We start from the raw sequence: 20,512 nt of genomic DNA on the forward strand, positions 1-20,512 counted from the left end.
TGCACTGGGTATTTCACATATCTGAGGTCTCTAGACAGCATTAAGCAATTTACTCCATAATGTTTCAGTCAAGCCTGTGGTTTGCTAGAGAAGGAGAGAGTGAGGCTGTGGTGGTAAAAGCGATGCCGAAGCAGTCCTTGGTCAGCAGAAATGGCACTTTGTTACAAGTTACTATGCAAAATAATGGTGACTGGTGATTCAATTGGGACTCCTGAAACTATCTTTGTACTCTCGTCTTGTCCAGTCTTGGTGTTACTAAAACTGGATCAGCCTTCTATTTTTATATTTGCATTTATCTTATTTGTTCAAGTTATTATGGGTACAATTTTACAATGCCACCGTGGTTATTTTTCGGCACAAAAACTGATGCTGAACTGCAGATTTATTCTGAACGAGGATCTGCTGTGAAGCAAAGTTTGAGTAGAAAATTATTGTCTCACTTACTGTCTTCGATCAGTGGATGAATTTTAATCCGTGGCTAAGCAGGCAGTTAATTTGGCTGTTTCAGTGAGCGCAGCAACTGCTTGACTCTAGGCCTAGGATCCTTCGACTGAGGTCAGGACCGTGTGCCTGGTGATGGCACTTTCCATCTCTGTCACTAAAGGAGAGAGAGATTCTGGAGTTCCTCTGTGTTGTAACACAGAAAACAGAACTTCAAAAGTTTAAAAGTAGGTGTTTTGTTTGGGTTGTGAGGTTTTTTTTTTCCTGTTGTTTGTTCAAACCCAGCCCTGTATAGGGCAATATGGGTTGTTGATGTTAAATCTATCTACCTGAAACCATTTGAAGATTTTGGGCCCAGTTCTCAATGGATAGGTGTCAACGTTACCAACTATTCAAGCAATTAAATGTGTGCTAATTGAGAAAAAAGTCAGAGGTTACTTGAACTCCCCAGTTCAGTTACTCTTTTGCTATTATGCTTAACTTCGGTGGGACAGAGGTGTTACGTGCGTCATACTTGATTGGCAGATGAGCTGAAATACTGCCCAAAAGCTATCAACCTGCTAGCTTTCATAAACACTAATACCCCTAAAATTGCAGTGGGCCTGAATGAAATGAAAAATCAAGAACAGAAAATTGATAAGGAATGTAAAATCAAAGAACCAATGCAAAAACCTATATTTTAATGGGCATTAAGAAGAACAGTAATGAATGAGGTGGGAAGTACATCTTGTTTAGCCATATAATATTTCACACGTACAGATACGCATACACTCAAATTAAAAGAGCATTACAGACACTATAAACATTTAAAACCTGTAGGAAGTGAGAGAATGAAAGCTAATCATGCTGTTCAATACCAATCCCTCATGCAGATGCATTATCATATAGCCTTTAATTACACTGCCACATGCTTGGAGATGATCAAGACTTTTCCAGGAAAAAATGTTTTCCTCAAATTTCAGACTATGTAATAATGCTCATTGTGAAGCAAGTGGAAGAACTTAAAAAAAAAAAAAAAAAACAACAGGTGGAGCCAGGGAGGGAAGAGACCGTGTAGTAACTAAAAGGCAAGTTGCTTTGGTGTACACCTGAAGTGGAAGTGTCCCCGATACAAGTGCTTTTATGAGTAGAGATGTGCATTTTGGTCTCTCCCAGTTCAGCACCTTATTTCCATGTTCCCTGGTACCCTGGGCTTGTTCCTTTCTTTTTTTAACTCCCTCTCCTTCACCCTTTTAATGAATACCTTCACAAAGCCTTTGTTTCATCCACTCTTGTGCAAGACTGTATGAATGCAATTTGACAGGGCAGTGGGGCTTCCCTGCTTGATCTTCTTCACTGGCAACCTTTTGGCATTCAGAGTAGTGCGCAGACAAAGCTTTCTTCAGAAGTTAGTTTCCACTGTTAAGCTTACCTACATGGGGCTGTAGGTTTTATTGGGGTACACAAATCCTAATCTGAAACCAGTCTGTGTTCCTGTTCCTCTCCCCACCATGCTACAGTATCTGAGCACTTAGCAAACAGCTTTTACAACCAGAAGTTGAAGGGATGAGATCATCCTGTCCTTTTTAATAACTCTGTATTCCAAACAGTGAAGATTAAAGTAAAAAATGCTTGCTAATTTTTGGTATGCAATTAGAGATATTGGCTATTTGTTTTTCAAAAGATTTGACATTCTGCATCACTTGGCATAGTCAATGCACTATCCCATGGATTTTGTCTGAGGTACTGAGCAATTTGCTTCAGCCCACCAGACCCCAAAATTTCAAGACTGACCCTCGTAATATGAAAATCTCAGTTAATCATTGCCTCTTGAGGCAACATTGTAGAAGCTTTGAGGTGAAACGGGAATGGAAGCAAACCCAGCAAACTAGATTCAGCTATCGCCTTGCCACAAAGTCCTGCTTTCTCTTGTAATTCTCTACCTTGTACATAAATTGTACCCAATTCTGTAACAAATTAGACAGGAACCTAGTGAATAAAAACTACAAAGTTCTGATCTGTCCCCAGAGGAAAGGTACCTTGCAGGGGTTTGTTTCTGCTTCAAGAAATTTGTGGAACAAAAATCTGTGTGGCCATATATCATAATGTATGGAGACTGCATCAAGGTGCTCTGAAACCTCCAGGTTAGTCATTTCCTTAACATTCAAGTGCCTGATGTTGCGAATAGTCTTGAATATGTGATGTTTCTTTAGTTCAGTGGCAACACACACACATTAAAAAAAAAAAGATAATTAAAAAAATATTTTTAATCAGCCTGGAAATACTTCTCTTGGAGGTCATTTAACTTGTTTTTAGTATTAAAAAGTCGACATTATTCCAAATAAAAAACAACAACAATGCAGCTAAACTGCATCAGTTAAAAACGGTGAAATAAAACATTTTGACTTTTAGAATTTCCACAATGATTCAAAAGAAATTGAGACCAGCTACTCTGGACATTTTGCAATTACATATCCCTGCTCTTGGCTGATAATGCTAGTCGGTTTTGTCATCCTTGCCCTGTTAGTCCTTTTTCTCCCCTCCAGGCTCCTCAACTGAGCATTTTCTCTCTGCTTTCTCTGCACAAACTCTGTGTGTCCTCACCTAATCAGTCCCAGGCTCCCATCTCCAAACACCAGACCCAGTTTTCCTCCCTGGACTGCTTGGCTGCATCTACCGCCTGCTCTCTCACAGGCTGGATTGGTTTATTTTTTTTCTCCCTGCCGTATTCATGCAGAGACCTTTCTTCTTGACACAACCTTCAAATGGTTCGGAGCTTAGAGGAGATAGGATTCCTACCTCTCAGATCCTGCGCCAAAGCTGGGGCTCATGGGGAAAATTTGGAGGTGGGGATTAAAGGGGAATCTAGCTTCACCACTGTATCCTTAAGCTTCTGTTTGCAGCGAGGGCCAATCCTAAGTGATTCCTTTTTCCTGCTAGAATAAAAGAAATGATTACCAAGAGAATATTCATCACAAAAATTCTAATATTTACAAGTTGGCTGTATTTGATAAATTTTCAGAGAGAGAAGGAAAGGTGCTTTTTAATTTTTTTTTTTAAGTCACATTTGGAGTCTGTGCTTCAAAGCCTGAGGGCAGCAGAGCATTTCAAAGGAAAAAGTTTCCATTTTTTTAGTATGAGCAAAACTGTTTATTTTTCCATAACCTTGTTATTGGAAATGGACAAATTGTTTTGGCAGGTATTTTCAAAATAATCTGCCTGGTACAAACAGTCAGCAAATCAGTTTTCAGCCTAAGTGATGATGTTTTTCTAAAGCTACATGCAAGAGAAAATATGGTCTCTGCTGAGAAACGTTTGCCAACACCAATACAAGGAATGGCAGTACATCCACCTCAGAATATTGTCACAGGTTGTGGCCACTGAGGATGTCTGATTTTTTTTCAGACATCAACTGCCTCATGGAAAGGTGATTGTGTCAGTGTCTATTACTTTCCTATTTTAGAGACAGAGAAGCCAAAATAGGATGAGAAGAGAAAAAATCAGGGATAGAATCCGAAAATCCTGATCTGATTCTTAGTCCCCTATTTATGCACCCATTGCTGCCACCTCTGAGAGGCGTTACTTGTGCAATGGTCCTCCACTCTGGGGCTTTGCTGGTATTCCTTACTCTACACAGACCCTCACATCAGAGATAACATCTATTTTGTATTTTCTAACTCTGTCACTGAAATTTGGGGGGGGCTATAAGAGAGGGCACAGCAGGTGCAGGAGAGAACTGCAAATAGTAATTTAATTCAGCTAAGAACAAGCAGTCTCAATAACTCGTGCATTTTTGAGGAGCCTGATGCAAGGCCCTGTGGAAAAGAGAGTTGTGAAGGAGAGAATTGTGGTAGGGTTTGGCTGAGACGGAGAAGTTTGCTGGTGTGACCAGCAGGGTGGTTGCCACTGTTGGTGGCCTTTGCTGTTGCTCCAAGTAGCCTGGCCAGGGTGAACCCCTGCAAAAGCACAAGCCAGAGATGTCGGAGGCCTGGCAAGCTGCGTAAAACTTCGTGCCACTGTCTGGCTCACTTAGGAGAGTAAGAAACACAGTTAAGTGTTAACAGTAAGTGATGAGATAGTCCTACGCAGACCAAGAACCTCTGCTAAAAACCACCCCAAAAGCAATAACAAATTCCTTAGCTTAAACTGCAGCTCTCTTAAAAAAAAAAAAAAAGCCAAATCAAACTGCTGACTCCTTTTTTCTTATCAAAACACCACAGCACGCATCTTAACAACCTGAAGTAAATCAAATGCGGGACCAGCTGGAACTGGCCAGCTCTTGACCCTCCTTTGATATCAGGTGTGTGCCGCACTTCTCTGGCAGATTAATTTATGATCTCAAGTAACTGAGAGCCCCTAAAACTTTCAGTACAGCTGTTGGGATGAGGCTAAAGGTTTTCATTGGAAAGTGTCGTCACTAGAAAAAGTTGGAGGTCTTCCTGATGGACAGATACTCCCCTGCTGATGTCAGTGACTTTATTCCTGCTGTATCTCTTAAACTCACCCACAATGTGACTATGGGACAAAATTTGGAGCTGTGGCCAAAGCCTGCACGTGTGTGTCTCAATGACTGTCAGTCCCCTTTTGCACGTGGAGCTTCCTCTTTGGGGGTATTTGGTAGTGTTTATACAAATGCATTCATAAAGAAACCTTTCAGCTAAAAAAAAAAGGGGGGGAAGGTCCAGGAAGGTGTGTGTGTGATCAATATAATCTATTGTGAAATAAAGCCTCCATGTTTCTGTGGGAGGAAAAGAGATGTAGAAAGAAGCTCTTTAATTATTACCTGCAGAGAAGTTATACTTTAACTTAGCAGTAATATACTCCAGACCCTGTGCTAGTGGGGTGTGTGGGCCAAGTCAAGCGTCTAATCTACCTGAAGTCTGTACTGGAATTAAAATAAGTAAATAAATAGAATTAATGAAGAAAAAAAAAAAAAAAGAAGCGGAAAAAAAAAAAAGAAGAAAAAAAACCCACACATACACGCACACATTGGTAAGGCAAAAGGAGAGAGGAAAAGGGGTTCGTATTTCAGTTCGTTGGCCTCTCTTTCCACCACCCCAGACACCCCCGGGGTCGCCGCCGACCGCGCAGGATGCGCGGGACTGTGCGGACGGCGGCGATCCTGGGGGCGGGCGGAGGCTTAACACCAGTGCTAATTGCGCATCTCCTTGCCCCTTTCGGAGATCACTTCCCCCACTAAAAGGAAAAAAGGGAGGAGAGCCCTGGGGCGTACAGGGTCACGTCGATTCAGTAATGTATGTGTAGGTATAACGTTTTGGTTTTATTTTTGAGGGAGTTTGCTTCTGCGGCAGGTCAACGTGTTAATTAAAAGTTGGTCCAGATTGGTCGCTTGCGGTCCCAGATGCGCGATTAACACGTAAGGATTTTTTTTTAAGATATCAGAATGTAAAAACTCAGTAGAAGCCCCGTTTCCTTGTTGCTGTTAACTAGCAGTCGGGCAGAGAAAATCATTGGAGATATAATTAAATATGGGTCTATTTTTGAAGATTGTCCTGCGAAATAGCCCCAAAATATGATGTAGTAATTTGATTTTTTTTCCTTTGGCACTACAGGTGCTAGCTATGTTTTCCCTTCATTTCCCACACCATGTATATTAAACAGGGAGAGAACATTGCTCTATTGTCAGTGATGACCCCAGACTTCGCCGGAACATTTTGCTTCTCGGTGTAAAATTGCGAAGTGGGTCTCTCTCTAAAATTTGCTATATTGGTTTTTATAATTACCTCGTGGTCTAAACTTTTCCACATCCTATTTATCAAAGGGAAAAAAAGAAAAAAGAAACTAACTTAGTCATCACCATATTAGCGTTTCTGTTTGTCTCAAGCTCGGGCTTTCGGTAACTTTCCCTGGATCGGGTCCTGTGTTTCTCTAGTCGCCCTGCTGAGGTGTGTGTTTGCCCCTACCTGCCGCTCAGCCCGGCTCTGCCTGGTCGCAGGCCTCGGTGCGGCGATTTGCTGCCGTGGTGCCCCCGCTCGGCTGGTCCCTCCCGCCTCCTGTCGCGCCGTCCCCGGGCTCTGACCCCTCGGTTCGCTGTCATGAGTTCCCCAGCCACATCGCACCGGGGAGCCTGTACTTCACACCCTGGAATGCAATTGTCAGATTTCAATGGAGAACTAAACAAATCCTAATGTTATTTATTTCAGAAGAAAAAAAAAAAAAAGTGCCTCAGGCCACCGTCTTCCCTCCTTCCATCCCCAAGATTTTATTATTTTCTCCGGAACATTTTCTCCGCGTCCGGTAAAACACAAATCACGGTGCTGCTTTTGCCTCCTTACGAGCCTGACCTCCTCCGTCCCTCCGGGACGATGAGCAGCGGCCGGAGCGCAGCGCCGGGCGCAGGGCGGAGAAATCCCGCGGAGCAGCGCGGAGCCCCCGCGGCCGGCAACCCGAGCCGAGCCGCTCCGCTTGTCCCCGCAGACCGGTCAGCCCGCCGTCCTGCACACAAACCTGGCAGCAAGGGCTGCGATTTAAACCCAGCCCTGATCTCGTTGTCACTAGGAGCGTGTAATTTTTTTTTTCTCCTTTGTAGGATACAGAAGGTGAATGATGAAACCCCTTTGCTAATAGTTTATGAGCCATGAGATTGGAAATGTATATGGATAGACCAGCGCGCCAGGCTAAAAACCACTTGAGAGGATCCGGTAGAGGAAAGGTACAGCCCGGCGCAGAGCGCCGGGAAGCGAGGGGATGTTGTGGGCCCGGGTCGCCACTCGCCGCTCCCGGGAACCGGAGCCTTCAGCGGGGATGAGGGGTGCGTATGCACCCCGCCGCACACGGGCTGCACTTATGGCCGCTGTACGTCCGTGCGTTTGTGTCCCTCCGGCAGGGCTACAGGAAGGAGAGCGACGGAATCCGTGCGGGGCTGCCTGCGGTGCACAGAGCGCGCACACGCTGCCCGCAGCGCCTCTGCCTGCACCCCCGGGCGCTGCCTGACACGGCTTCGTGCGCGTCCCCGTACGACAGCGACTGCGGCCAGGGAACTTGTGGGCCCGGCGGGCGGCACAAAGGCGGCGTGTCTTGCGTGGGGGCCGCTGAGGTCCCTGCCCGGCGTCGCGGGGAGGTTCAGGGACGGCCGCCTCCCCGGAGGGGAATGAGGGCGAGGGCGAGGTGCCCTTCAGGGCCAGTTTGGGGGCAACTGGGGGCGCGGCGCCGCCATCGGCTTTAACAAACGTGCGAAAAGCCACTTTCCTCGGTGTTTTTTGCGGTGGGGCACGTAGGCATGGTCGGGGCAGAAGGAGGCGGGAGTGCAGCCTCTTGCCCCCCCACCCCGTTCACGTCCCCGCGGCACTGACGCTTTTACAGGAGCAGACATTTCACAGAAAGTCGGTGCCACGGGGTGTCCGAGGGCATCGCTACCTCCCTGCCGTACAAACAAAACACTCATCAACTCCGCTCAGTGTATGCCATCGAGAAAAGTCGCCACGGCGCGAACTGGCACCATCTGTCCTGCCATTCTGGGAGACACAGATATATTTCTTTAGACAGGTCAGCAGTTCTTCCCCGGCCAGCCCTGTCAGGTACCTGTCAGAGGAGAAAACCTCTTCATAGTTGCCGCAGTGGGATTCTTATCAGCGGCAGTTCCTCTGCTGACAGGGACCCAGCCTTAAGCTTCCCGCAAATCAGTGTCCTCCAGGGACAGGTAGCTGTCGTTATAAGGGAAGGCCAAAGAATACCGATACCTCTCAGCCCATCAACAAATGATGGGGGGAGCAGAGAAGATCCAGCCCCGAGGAGCCTGAGGTCAATTTCCCAGGGGCTGCCCGAGGAAGGCCAGGTTGGGTTCTGAACCGGGGGGGCGGTCCCTGGCCCCACGGGGGCCCCACCGCGGCCCCGTGCTGGGGTTGCTCTCCCAGCCGAGCCATCGGACCGGCCCCGCCGCCGCTTCCCTCCCGCGGCGGCAGCAAGGGGGCTGCTGCACACCCCCGAAGGACCTCAAGGACGAGGCTCGCCCGGTGCCCACGCGTGTCCGGGCGGGAGGGGCGGCGTGCGCGGGGCTCCGCGGCGCTGGGCGGGGAAAGAAGCATGTGCCGGCCGCCGCCGTGGGGCCGCCGGAACCCCACAGCCGAGTGTTTCACGGGGCTTTCTCTCCAGCGGGTCCACCGCTCCGTGGCTGACCCGAAGCTCCGGACCAACACTGCATCCCTACCAAAGTAACACCACCACCACCACCACCCCCCCCCCGAATAATTCCTGTCTGTTTTTTTTCTGCTCCCCACTAGCTTTCGAAGTTGGGGCACGTTCAGGGAAGCCTGTTTGTCCCACACCACTCCCACCCGATAGAGCGTAGAGCTCCCTCCCCCCCCACCGCCCCCCCCCCCCAAAAAAAAAAAACAACCACAAACAACAACAAACCCTCAAAAGCACCGTATTTCCAATTTAGAGTTATAGTCGGTGCTAATCCGGGTCAGTTTGTGCCTCTGGCTGGGAAGGCAGAAAGGGAGGATGTAACGCGTTGCGGGGGGGGGGGGGGGGGGGGGGAAGAAGGGAGGGAGGAACAAAAACAAATCTCAAAATAAACAAACAAACAAAAATCTAGCGCACGATCACAATAAAGTGAAATTCCTTTCTACACACCCACAACTTTAGCTCTGGCTGCTGCCTGGGGGGTTTAAATCTTGCAAAGAGAAAGGGGGGCTTCCTGCGCAAAATTACGCCTTCTCCTCTCATTTGTTAGCTGATTCCATCAAAAAGTTCGCTATTTATAGGCTACACACACGAACCTGGAGTAATACAAACCCTCTCGTGTTGTTCCCCTCGCAAAGCGGCCGGTCCTGAAGCGTCTGATCGGGTTTGTGTATGTGTGCGTGAGTGAGAGAGAGACACATAGAGAACGCTACCGTCAAAAAGGGGAAAGAAGAGCTCAAGCTGAGAGACCTATTAATTGCTAAGAGCTGCTCTGCCACCAGCCATGTGAGTACCTAACAACCATCACCTTTTGCACAGATGGTCAGCGATCAGGCACAGACACTTTCTGCCCTTTTCTTCCTCCCTCCCCTTCCTTTTTTTTTTTATTCCCCTCATGTCTCCCTCGCTCCCACCCACCTTTTTTTTTTATTTTTTTTTTTAAGTTTGAGTTTGCACGGCTTATTCCTCCCGAAGAGGAGGAATGAAACGTGGGCGAGCGCGGGGGAGAAAATGTGCCGGAGAAGAGGAAGGAAGGAAGGAGTGGTGGAGGGAGAGGAGGAGGGTTTGTTAAGCGATCGCCTTGTCCCCTGAGTCCGAACCGGCTGGGAATTAATAACAGCGAGATAACGGAGGTTATATCCCTCCCTCTTCTTCCGCTGTTCTTTTCCTGGAGCGCTTAGACCCCCTGACAATTATTACCCTGGTATCAGCGCGGATAACGAGCTGTGTTCATCAAACCCCGTTTGGGGGAATTAAATGGGAAATTAAAAAAGAGCAAGGATAAGAGGTTTGATCACTCCACTCACAGCAATGACCGTCCGTCAGTTCCCAGCCTGCTGTGCAGGCAGGTAGAAAGTGCTCGGAGAACAGCCCGGTGCCTCGGGCTGTGCGTGAGATTTTGGAGGGGTGGAATGCCTCGGTCTCCGCCGGTCCCCGCAACCCCTTCCCCGGTGGGGGCTGCAGTGCGTCCCCCGCACGCCTGGCTCCTTTCCCCACGCAAAGTCTCGGCGCTTTTCTGGCAGTCCCCGACCTCGGCGTGATACAGTGCGCGAAACCAAGCCCCACGCAGCGGGCAGGGCACGGCACGTGGGTTTAAGAAATTGCAAGGTTGATTCAAAAGGGGGAAAAAATGCAATCTGTAATAGGGAGCATGGCTCTGGAAAAGGTGGGTGTCCTGGTTTGTGGAGGAATGCAGGGCCGGGAGAGTCTTCGCGTGGAAAGGCGGGGTGTGGGCAGAGAAGGCTAATTTGCTCCCAGCATGGAGAGGCGCTTTTCCAAACCAACACTCGAACTCCAATCACACACGCTCAGGTTAGTGTAGCATTAAATTAACAGGGTCGGGGTTATCCAGGGCATTATACTGCGTGCCCGGGATGTAACCTCTGCTCATTTGTACACCAAGAAGAGAGAGAGACGGAGTTACACCTTGGAAAGCCAAAGAGCACGGTGAGTATCGGTATTTGTTCCTCTCCTCCACATGCCTGTGAACAAAGTTCAAAGGCAGCCGGTGCGTGTCTGGGTTTGGGTCCGCCCGAGTCTCCTGCTCCCCTCCAAGGCTGCAGAGCAGCCGCGTTTGGTGACGGGAGCTCCAGCACAGCCCCTCCGGAGGTCAGCCCTGCCATATAGCAAGAACTTGCGGTATCTTGATTATAACTTTACTGCTTTATGTAGGGGAAAGAAAAAAAAAAAAAAAGAAAAAAAAAAGTGACTAAGCGACTTGGATCTAGCGCTATTTATAGGTGGCAGTAAAGTCTCCTTTTCAATAAGCAGCCGTGGAAAAGAAGCGTCAGAAAACTGGCTGCGTTATTGATTCAAGGTTCCGGGCGGTCATAGCCGTGGCATCCAGGCTGGACCTACAAAGTCACGACTCCTCTAGGGTTAGGCAGAGAGAAGAGGGATAAGATCCGTATTTTGCTGACCCCTAGCTTGGACACAATTCATTTCCCAAGCACAAGTATAGGGCACAAGAGTGTGAGATGGAAGACTTTTCCCTTTCTTTCAGGCACGCACACAATACAGGGCACCCGCAGGGCTGAAAGTGGGCCAGGGCTACACAGTGGGTATCAGATCACACAAAGCAGAGGAAAGAAATCTAGTTAAAAATACATTAGTTGAAATCAGAGGACGAGCTTGATTTTTTTTTCCTTTTAAAACAAAGGTGCACGTTAGAACAAGCTGGAAGCACTTTGTGTCTGACGGAATCCCCCACGCCCATTGGAAATAAAGCAAGAAGCTTGCTCTTTCTTTGCATCTTTTAAACTTTGTTTTAATTAAAATTGCTAAAGTAGGACACCCCGGTGGAAGACGTTTTCAAGTATCCACCTACCTCTGCTGTAAGCAGAATTACTCTCTGCTAAATTGCTTGAAAAGCAAAGTTCTGCCCCACTCCCAGCTTGTTTTGGCACCTACTCGCCCTTTCTCCCCCAAATTGCAATCGCTTATGAAAGGTTACTCCATTAGGAAGAAAAGAGAAACCCCAAACAACCAGCAGTAATGAGATGAGTGGACTCTGAGAGCATTGCTTTGCTCTGTGCAGCAGGACAGAAAGCGTCCCTCGAAACTAATGCCTCTTTTTTTTTTTTTTGAAGTCCCGAATTGGGCGTATCCTTACCTTTCTCCTTTAATTTATTTGATTAAATCATAAAAAATCCCAGACTCATCAACTCCTCGCATTTCCTCACATGTAACCATACGTGAAACCTTTTATATGGAGGCAAGTAATTTGCTTTAGTTAACTAAGGGCACAGGCTGGGCTGAAGTTTCACTCCCCTTCCCAGAGAAGCATTCACGCAAACGCGTGTTACAGCTGAACCTCACGCCCCTCATTTGCGAACCTCAGGTTTTTAAACTGTTTGTCTCATTCCCCACCTTTCTCTGATTTCGCTGTTGGGGGCTGCTCATGGCAGGGGCTTTCGGGACGAGGGGGCAGTTTCCCCGTGGGATTTAGCGCGTCGTAGGGCCGGTTCATGGAGCGCTCAGACTGGTTTAAAATCGGAACCGCTTCTGGACCGCGTCCCGCGGGCATCTGCATCCCTTCTCTGTGCCCTGCTCGCTGCTTGTTTCCACTCCCGATTAAGGACTAGATTGATTTCGCCTACAGGAAGATGAAGTTCTGTTAGCAAAGAAATAAACCCTCTAGAAGTTTCTCAGGTAGAATCCGGATTCCCTTCAGTTATTACTGAAGTGAACTGTATCAATTAACTCTTTAATTTGGAAATGCCTGCCCCCCAAAATAACGATGGTTCCCCATCCTTCTCTAAAAGGCAGTCGTAGAATGGCATTTAGTTCGTGTGGTCCCCCGGTAACCCAATGACATGGTTACTCCCCTGCCCTCTGGCAGCCGTAGTTCGGCTCTCTCTGCCCCTGGTTTCACTCCGAAGTTGAGCAGCAGGAGTGGGCATCGCTCACGGATTCTGAACGCGCTTTCGCTGCTCTTCGTCCTGCCCAAACCTTGCCCTCTTCGCTCTCTCTCCACCCGCAGCTGACACTTCGGTGGGGCTCTCGCAATCCGGTACCACCTGCAGCCACTACAGCATGATGGCAGTGGAAAAATAATTAATACCCGCGCCCCCAGTAAGAGGGCAGGGGGTTCATAGCAAGAGGTAACGAGGGCAACTGCGGCTTTTAAGGAGTATTTAATAGAGGGAGCAGGAGTTTTGCGGAAAGAATGGCATTTGGTAAGCAGGCGTCAGGGGGGACAAGACCATCCAAAAATTGTGTTTAGTGACACTTTAACAAAAGTTTAACGTTGCTGTGAGGGGAACTGGACCTCTGCAGCGAAATGGAGAATCTGCTTCGGCTCGCTCGCTGTTTTTTTGTGATCCCCAAAAGCCGCCCCGCGGAGCGGCCCCTGCTCCGGGTAGCGCTGGCCTCGGCTGTGGGGCCGGACACGTGTTGCTGTCCCGGGGAGCGGGTCTACCAGGAGTGGCCCTGCGGGGACTCGGCGAGGATACTCCCGGTGCGGGGCCTCGGGCAGGCGGAAAGGTGCGGGGGGGCGGGAGGGAGCGGTGCAGCCTCCCGCTGAGGTACTAAGTTACTCTTGAGGGCACGGCTGCAGTGGGAGCTTTCCGGTCGGACACAAACCAGACTCCGAGCAAGACCTTGTCGGGGGTGTGTGGGTTAAGGGTGGGGAGCCCTCGGCCACCCCAGAGATCCCCCACGGCGGCGGCGGGGACGCTGCTAGCTGGGGCTCCGCGGGAGGGAGAGGTTCTCGGGCTGTCCCGAAAGCGGGGAGCTCTCCCCTCCCTCCCTTCCTCTCCCCGCCCCGGCTCTTTGTTCTTTGCCCCTTTGTTCTCCCTTTCCTCGGCGTTTGCCCTAAGTTTCCAGCGGGGTTGGAGGTGGGGAGGAAAGTTGCTGAAAGCTGAGGAATTACAATAAGTGGATGTCAGAGCGGTAAAAAGAGGTGCGGGGCGCGGGGCGGACATCCTTCCCGGGCCCATGAGCCATTTCCCAAATTGTGTCGCTTTGTCTGCCTTGCCCAGGGGACCGGTGTTCCGCGCCGGAGCCGGGCCGCGCTTGCACTGATGCTGGGGCAGGAGGGTATGGGGCTCCCACGGCCACAGCACAGCCCCTGGGGACAGTGCACCCCCTTTTTCTCAATTTGGAAGCATTCCGGTGGGCAACTGCCCTTTCTGGTGGAAAAGGGGAAAAAAAATAATCGGTGAACATATTGTAGTGAGGCAATAGGTGACAGAGATGAAGGATTTCTGAATGTGCGATTTTATGGCATGTATCTTGGTTTGAGTTGCAGAAACCCAGAATGGATTTGGCCTCATCGCTTTCTTTTTTTTGTGTTTTCCCTGCTTGCTCGACAGGACTGTGGTAAAGTGTTGTCAGGAGTTAAACAAGTTGGCGCTTACTTTCAAAGCAGATAGAATATCCTCATAGAGCAGCATTACAGCTTAAAAAACAGCTTCAGCGTGGTTGAAGGGAGATCATAGAGTATGGTTTGGTATTGACAACAGTAATAAAACTTCGCTGGAAAAAGAAAACTTCTTTACTCAGTACTGTGTAGCATAGCCTTATCCTGCCTTTGCTAATCATAATTTAATGCTAGAGAACTACAAGCTTATTTTACCTTGCACTAAGAAATCACCAATAACATTGCAAATATCAGTTATCACAGGATTCTTCCCTCTTCCCCAATACATGAAAGCAGGAAAGCACTTGACTTGGGTGAGTTAGGAATTATGAAAGCTGATGTAAAAAGAAGTTTTAATATGGTGCATTGGAGTAGGTCACAAGAGGTTATGAGTGGAGCCTGATTTGAGTCCTGAACTTCCAGGAGACTTCCTGAACAGCGCTGTTATGCTCCCACATTTATAACCAAGGATATAGTGGCTGAACATAGCACTTCGGTGTTTGTTGAAAAGCTGCGTGAATGCAATTCTCAATTTCTCGTAATAAAGGGAATGACCGTAAATATTTATAGCAGCACAATGTAAATTTACTATTTTTATGTGTGTAGTGATCCTATAAAACTATTTTTTAAACCCCATTATTTTCACAGTACTCTTGTATTAAATTTAAAAAGCTAAAATTGTTAATTAGAGTGAGAGCTAATTTATATTATATATATATTACATAGAGCCAAATTCCCCAAAGTTTGTGTATGTTTTTCTCATATCAAACAAAACCAACAAAGTTTGGAAATTAAGTGAGATAAAATTGGAGTTGACTAAATGAACGTTTTAGATTGGGATTTTTTGTTAATGTGTGTATGCTAATAAGGATCATATCATGCTTGTGTCAGATGTTAAATCCCAGGATCAGTTTTTTAAATGAAATGGGGCTTGATTTGATGTGATGTGTGGCCTGTTCTTTTGGATTTAGGTCTGGGAACCTCATAAGCGGAAAATGCAACTTTAGGTATTTCGAGCTGGAAACTCAAACCCAGAAGCTGTCCTTGGAAATTTTGATCTTTATTATTTAAGACTGTTGTTGAATGCAACGATTAGTCACTAACAAAGCAGAGAAAGATGCAGGCATTGTATAAGATGCTTTAGTGATAGTTTGATTTTTCTAGTTGAGTGTCTCTTTGCACACAAGTCTACTAATTTATTGCTTAAATCCAGAGGCCGGCAACATTCTTTACTATTCTGTTTATAATCCAATGCTCACAATGTGTTGTTGCAATATCCAGGTAAAAATGTTCAGTGCCATTTACAACAAGGAATCTGCCTTAAGCAATACTATAATCAGTAATGGCTAATGTTAGTGAGAACAACAGTTTCTGCGAATGAATTATTGCTACAGGAGTTAACAAAGGTACAGCTGTAATTGTGTTGAAAACTAAATAAAAGCAGACATCCAAGAAGGAGAATATAAATTTAATTGGAAAAATGGATCTTACAGAATGCTGTGTGTGATCAATAGCAGTTGCTTCTGTCTTGGTAATGATGGTGATTAGAGGACTAAGTGATGTTAGCGTGTACTTGTTCGAATAGAGGGTTTCTGCAGCATGAGAAAAATAATTTCTCACTCAGAAGCATCCACTGAAGAAAGGTTGGTTGTTTCTATTCACATGTTAATTAATCTTCCCTTTTTGCTCACACTTTTTACCGATGTATGTAGATTTCCTTTCCATAGATGAGAAATCTATACATATTATAATGAAAAACAACAGAAAACAAAACAAACCTCACAACCACAGACAACCCCCTACTACTTCCCTTGGAAACTCTGACATTGAATACAGGCTACTAGATACTGCACGGGATTTCAGAGGGCAAACCTAAACATGTAAAGATGGTTTGGGATTTTTGTTATCTTGGGTTTTGGAGCAGGGCACAAAACTACTGAGTTGCACCAGTTTGCTAAACTACTGAGTTGTTTAAATGAGATGTCAGGCAAGACCTTTTAGCTCTGAATTTTTATCACCTTTGTTTGTTGATAAATACTTGAAGCAAATAAGGGGGAAAATGCATTGCTTTTGTTTTTACTTCCCTTGCATTTGTTATTATGTCTAAGCAGTTCCAAACAGCATTAGTGCAGAGGAATATGGCATAAAATCACAATAAGGAGGAAATTTAAAATGAACACTCTCTATTTTGTAATAGATACCTCTAAGTATAGGTGTGAATGAATACTGATTCACTTATACAGTTCTTAAATTGAAAAGTCTTACAACAAAGGTGAACAGCATATCATACTGCATTTGGCAGACGTTTGTGTGCTAACTTAGGAAAATGGAGAGCAGCAGTCCCCTTGACATCTTTGCAGAAAATCAGATCTTGCTAGAAAGGAAGAGAGAGCATATAACTGCAGGTGTTACGTTGAGAATGGAGGGTTAACAAATTTAATATTGTATTTTTTTCCCTTTTATTAGTTTATCTCAGTCTTAACAAAATCAAAATATTTTTATTTCTTGTAAATGCCTATGTTTTATTCTATCAGTATACCCTTAACAAAACTAAAACCATCTTCAGAATAATGCATATCTCAGGTTTTCTGATGTTACACGGGCCTTCTGTGCTTACCAGGTGTGTAAAATTACCACTAGCCACGATAAATAGTGGTATATGTTGGCTAGGATTCAGTCGCTGAATAAATAGAAATTTAGATTATTATTTGTTGTTGTTTGGGGTTTTGTTGTGGTTTGTTTTACTATTATGTCATGTATGAAAACACCTGGGGCTCATTTCATCATGCAGGTAGGTATAGAAATCTGCTTAGAATGTTGACTGAATATAGTACATGTATTTGCCACAAATACTGGTGATAATGACCTGTTTCCATCTAGGTATTTGATACATTTCAAAATTTGTCTTATTCTTAATAAACAGAGTAGTGATACTAAGCTTAAAAACTACTTCTCCATGTTTGTATTCTGTCCCAAAAGGCTTTTTATTCAGAGCACAAAAAGGAGTATTTCTCTGTATTTTCCGAGTGACTCATGACCCTAAGCCACAGCACACCATCTCCCTCCCTCAAAATACTTGCAAGTATAGTACATTATGGTCTATGCATGGGGTTTTTTGAACGTACATCAGTAATGTATAAGTGGCTCTGACTCTAAGCACCGAGGGGAGAAGAGGTGGTATAGAAGTTCATTCTAAATAACTGATTAAGATGAAGGCTCCGTTCTGCTTCCATTGCAGTTAACACCATAACTCTCGTGACTTTGAATAGCTTCCTCTTACTGTTGGGATTGTGGAAATGCTCGGAAATCCCAGCCAGCATTCTGATGTTGTTGTGCAGAAATACATAGAAATAACACAACAATCTTTGTTGAAAGCTATGGTTCCAGGCTTTTTTTTTTTTTTTTCCCCTGAATTCTACTTAATATTTTTATATTTCTCGCCATGTAGTAGGAGGTTTGCCCCTTCCCCCTCCTCCCCCTGCACCCCTGCCATGGAAACAGCTATCGTGTCTATGAGTGGCATATTGGGCATTTTGTGTTTAACTATTTCCTTCATGCAAATACAGGAAAACTATTATTAATATTATTGTTATTTTCTCCTCGTAACAAATACAAATCCTTACATTCGTGTCAGTCTTAGGAAGCTGTCAATGAAGTGTTGCTAAGTTTATCTTCCATTAATGATGACTGTTAAAACGAGTGAGGAACTTACACATTTTCTTCCAGTTAGGAAAATGTTTAAGTAGAACTGAACTAGGTAATTCCATGCATATGCTTATCAGTCAACGCTTTCTGAACAAATTATATCACTATTTAACATTCTTTTTTTTACTTAATTATTTCATATTTTTGTGTTTACCAGAAAAGAGTGAGACATCTAAAACATGCTTGAAATTTAGAATTAAAAATATTGATCTTTAAACAAGGAATGAAAATAATGCAGACTTCTGAATTATAAATTAGAAAATCTTCTTTCTGTTTCTGACTTGGATTTTATCTGAAAAAATCTCTTCCCTCTTCCATCCTTCTTCATCTTGTCCACTTGAAAAAAGTTGGAAGTATTACGTATTTTCACAGGATACAGTGTAGTGACTCCTTCATGTTCAAAGGATACTTGGAGTTCTTCATCTGATGCCTTGCATCAGTAGAAAGTTCTAGGCTGATTGAATCTCTTACATATGGCAAAAAATACAGTAATCCAGTGATGGTTTTCACTGACACATGGAAATCAAAAGATTTCGCGGCTGTACACATACATATACTGCTACTGACATCAGCTATTTCTGGGGTAGGTGGTGGTAATGTATTCAGGGAAAAATAGAAATAAATGGAACTTATACTTCTAAATTGGGTGATACCAAATTATCTTATACATTTTTATGTTTCATTTTTCTAATCTGTAATAACATCTATCCAATGGAATAAATGAGATAGATATATATAGAGAGAGAGAGAGAAAAAAACATATAGAGAGATATCTATGACACACATATAGATGTGTGTGTGTGTGTATATATATCACATCACAGCTACGGAAAAATTTACTCAAGGAGACAAACTTGTTTTAAAGGAAGTATCATGTAAAAGAGGAACTTCAAGGGTCTGAAGCTGTCTGTCTTGGTAGAACGAAGAAATTATTGAAACTGTAGTATTCCACCTTCCTTAAGCATAACTCCATTTAGGTAAGGAAGGATCACCAGTAACAGACCCATGTAAGTGAGAGTGGCCATACTGACTGAATTATTTCTGAGTTCCTTTACCCATTACCTAGGCAAATAAATTTTCAACAATATGTCACAATCAAAATTCTTTAAGAGGAAAAACAAGCAATGGAGTCAATGTTTAAATTATGTTTTTTTTTTTTTTTTTTAATTTATTGTTTGTTTGTTTTGTAGCAAGCAGCATTCATTGAAAAATATTCAAAGTGGGAAGGAAATAATTGAGGGACTGTGATAGGACTGGCACGGGTGTTTCCTGACCTAGTAAAAGATGCAGACCAAACCAGTTGTCATTGGAGTGCTAATATCTTTAGAACCACATTGAAGTTCATCTGATCTGTAAGTTTGGCATCACATCCACTTAAATTGCTTAGATTCATGTTCCACAGTGTGTAACTTCTGCAACTGTGCCTAACTTTTATGAGTGGTTTATTTTGATGCTATAGTTTAAAATGTTTGGGTACAACAGACATGGTAAACCTGTGATTGATTGTAACATCTGACATGTAATGAGTGAATTTTATCTATTCATCAGGGGAGTATCAAAGACATAACCTTTACTTTAATGTAAGGAAACTGGGGCACAGAGAAAGACGTGGCTCCTAGAAGAAGCCCAAGTTCCCAATGATATGTTGGTGATGGATTTAGAAATACAGAGCATGTTGCACACACCTGCTGCGTGTATGTTGTAGCCTCGTAAAGCACACGGATTTTGTGATGCCTTCATAAGCTACTAAAGCCTTGATCCAACCATCTCCTCAAGAGCTTTGTGACACTCTTTCATTTAGTGGCAATGCTTCATTCATTAAATATCTATAAAGCTTATACCTTATGGTTACCTGTATGAGTATTGGAAGACCTGTTTGTCTTTCCGGTATCCACATCATTTATTCAATGTTAACCACTGCATTTGTAAGTATATCAGCAGAAATACCTGAAATCAGTTGGAATTGCCCTTGCATAGCAATGTGTTGCACTAAAGCCACAAGGAGGAAAACTAGCATCCCATGTTGTACATCCTCTGCTACAGTGTAAAGCTGAGAGAGAAAAAACGAGGCATAGTGGAAAATAGTGAAGGGCCATTTTCATTTGGCTTGTACCTGAAGAATTGTCTCAAGAAGCAGCATATACTGCTGGAATTGAATAAATTGTTTCTGGATAGCAGAAACTCTGGGTAGCATACTGTCCTGGTAACTTAGATAGTAATGTGATATTCTATCTGCACAGGCAGGAATGTGGAGCAACAGTCTCCTACCAACTTGAAATTAATACACCAACCTATTAAAAAATCATTATTCATACAAAAGAGGCCAAAAAATATTAATTGTTTCAGGTAATATCATGTATCTTACCATGCATCAAGCTGTAACAAGTAAGGATTAGGAATATGTTTTTTTTATTAACAGCTATTAAAATAATTAACTGGATTGTGGCCATGGTTCTTTCTCTGCAGTCTTAAATGAACACCCAAGTCCCACAGGCTCAGAGCAGGGGCTGAGACTGCGGCCATTCAGGTTGTGTGCAAGCCTGATATAAACACAGGGGACTGAGTACGGGGATCACTGAAGTTCTCAGGATGGCTCCAGAAGGACTTAAATGGGGTGTTCATGAGACAGAGGCTCTAGTCAGCAGAAATTTTGTAGCAAAATATTATGGTGAAGTCTCCTAACTAGTAACTAGTCTCCTAACTTCAGTCTAAGGGAATTTCAAGAACGTGTCCACCGGTGATGTTTTCTGTATGCCTGGTAGCATGCAGGTGGACACAGACACTAACACGCTCAACAGCCAAATAATAAATTCTCAGCTGTCTCAGCGGAGAACGCAAAGGGGAACACAGAGATGTTTGCAAGGGAAGCAGATCCCTGAC

General features: G+C 44.8%; 1 protein-coding gene and 1 long non-coding RNA gene across 8 annotated transcripts in view; one reads left to right on the forward strand and one right to left on the reverse strand.

The window, feature by feature from the left end:
* Positions 1-399: 399 nt before the first annotated feature.
* Positions 400-9,244, reverse strand: LOC139827529 (uncharacterized). Of its 2 annotated transcripts, XR_011738189.1 has the most exons (4): positions 9,162-9,244; positions 6,345-6,522; positions 3,220-3,356; positions 400-598 (listed from the first exon to the last, which is right to left on the reverse strand). It is a non-coding gene; the product is annotated as an uncharacterized lncRNA (long non-coding RNA). The 2 variants fall into 2 exon arrangements; XR_011738188.1 differs by lacking the exon at positions 400-598 and having other exon boundaries at positions 1,133-3,356.
* Positions 9,179-20,512, forward strand: part of ESRRG (estrogen related receptor gamma) — a 403,168-nt gene continuing 391,834 nt past the window's right edge. The window contains exon 1 of one of the 6 annotated variants that reach the window (XM_065834216.2): positions 9,179-9,351. In XM_065834216.2, the coding sequence (XP_065690288.1) occupies positions 9,350-9,351 (2 nt within the window). In that variant the 5' untranslated portion in view covers positions 9,179-9,349. Of the gene's footprint in view, positions 9,352-10,457; positions 10,513-20,512 lie in introns of those variants that run through there. The other 5 variants (XM_065834226.2, XM_071805980.1, XM_071805983.1 and 2 more) reach the window with 5 other exon arrangements.

This window comes from Patagioenas fasciata, chromosome 3, assembly GCF_037038585.1.
Source record: "Patagioenas fasciata isolate bPatFas1 chromosome 3, bPatFas1.hap1, whole genome shotgun sequence".
Classification (NCBI taxonomy): Eukaryota; Metazoa; Chordata; class Aves; order Columbiformes; family Columbidae; genus Patagioenas; species Patagioenas fasciata.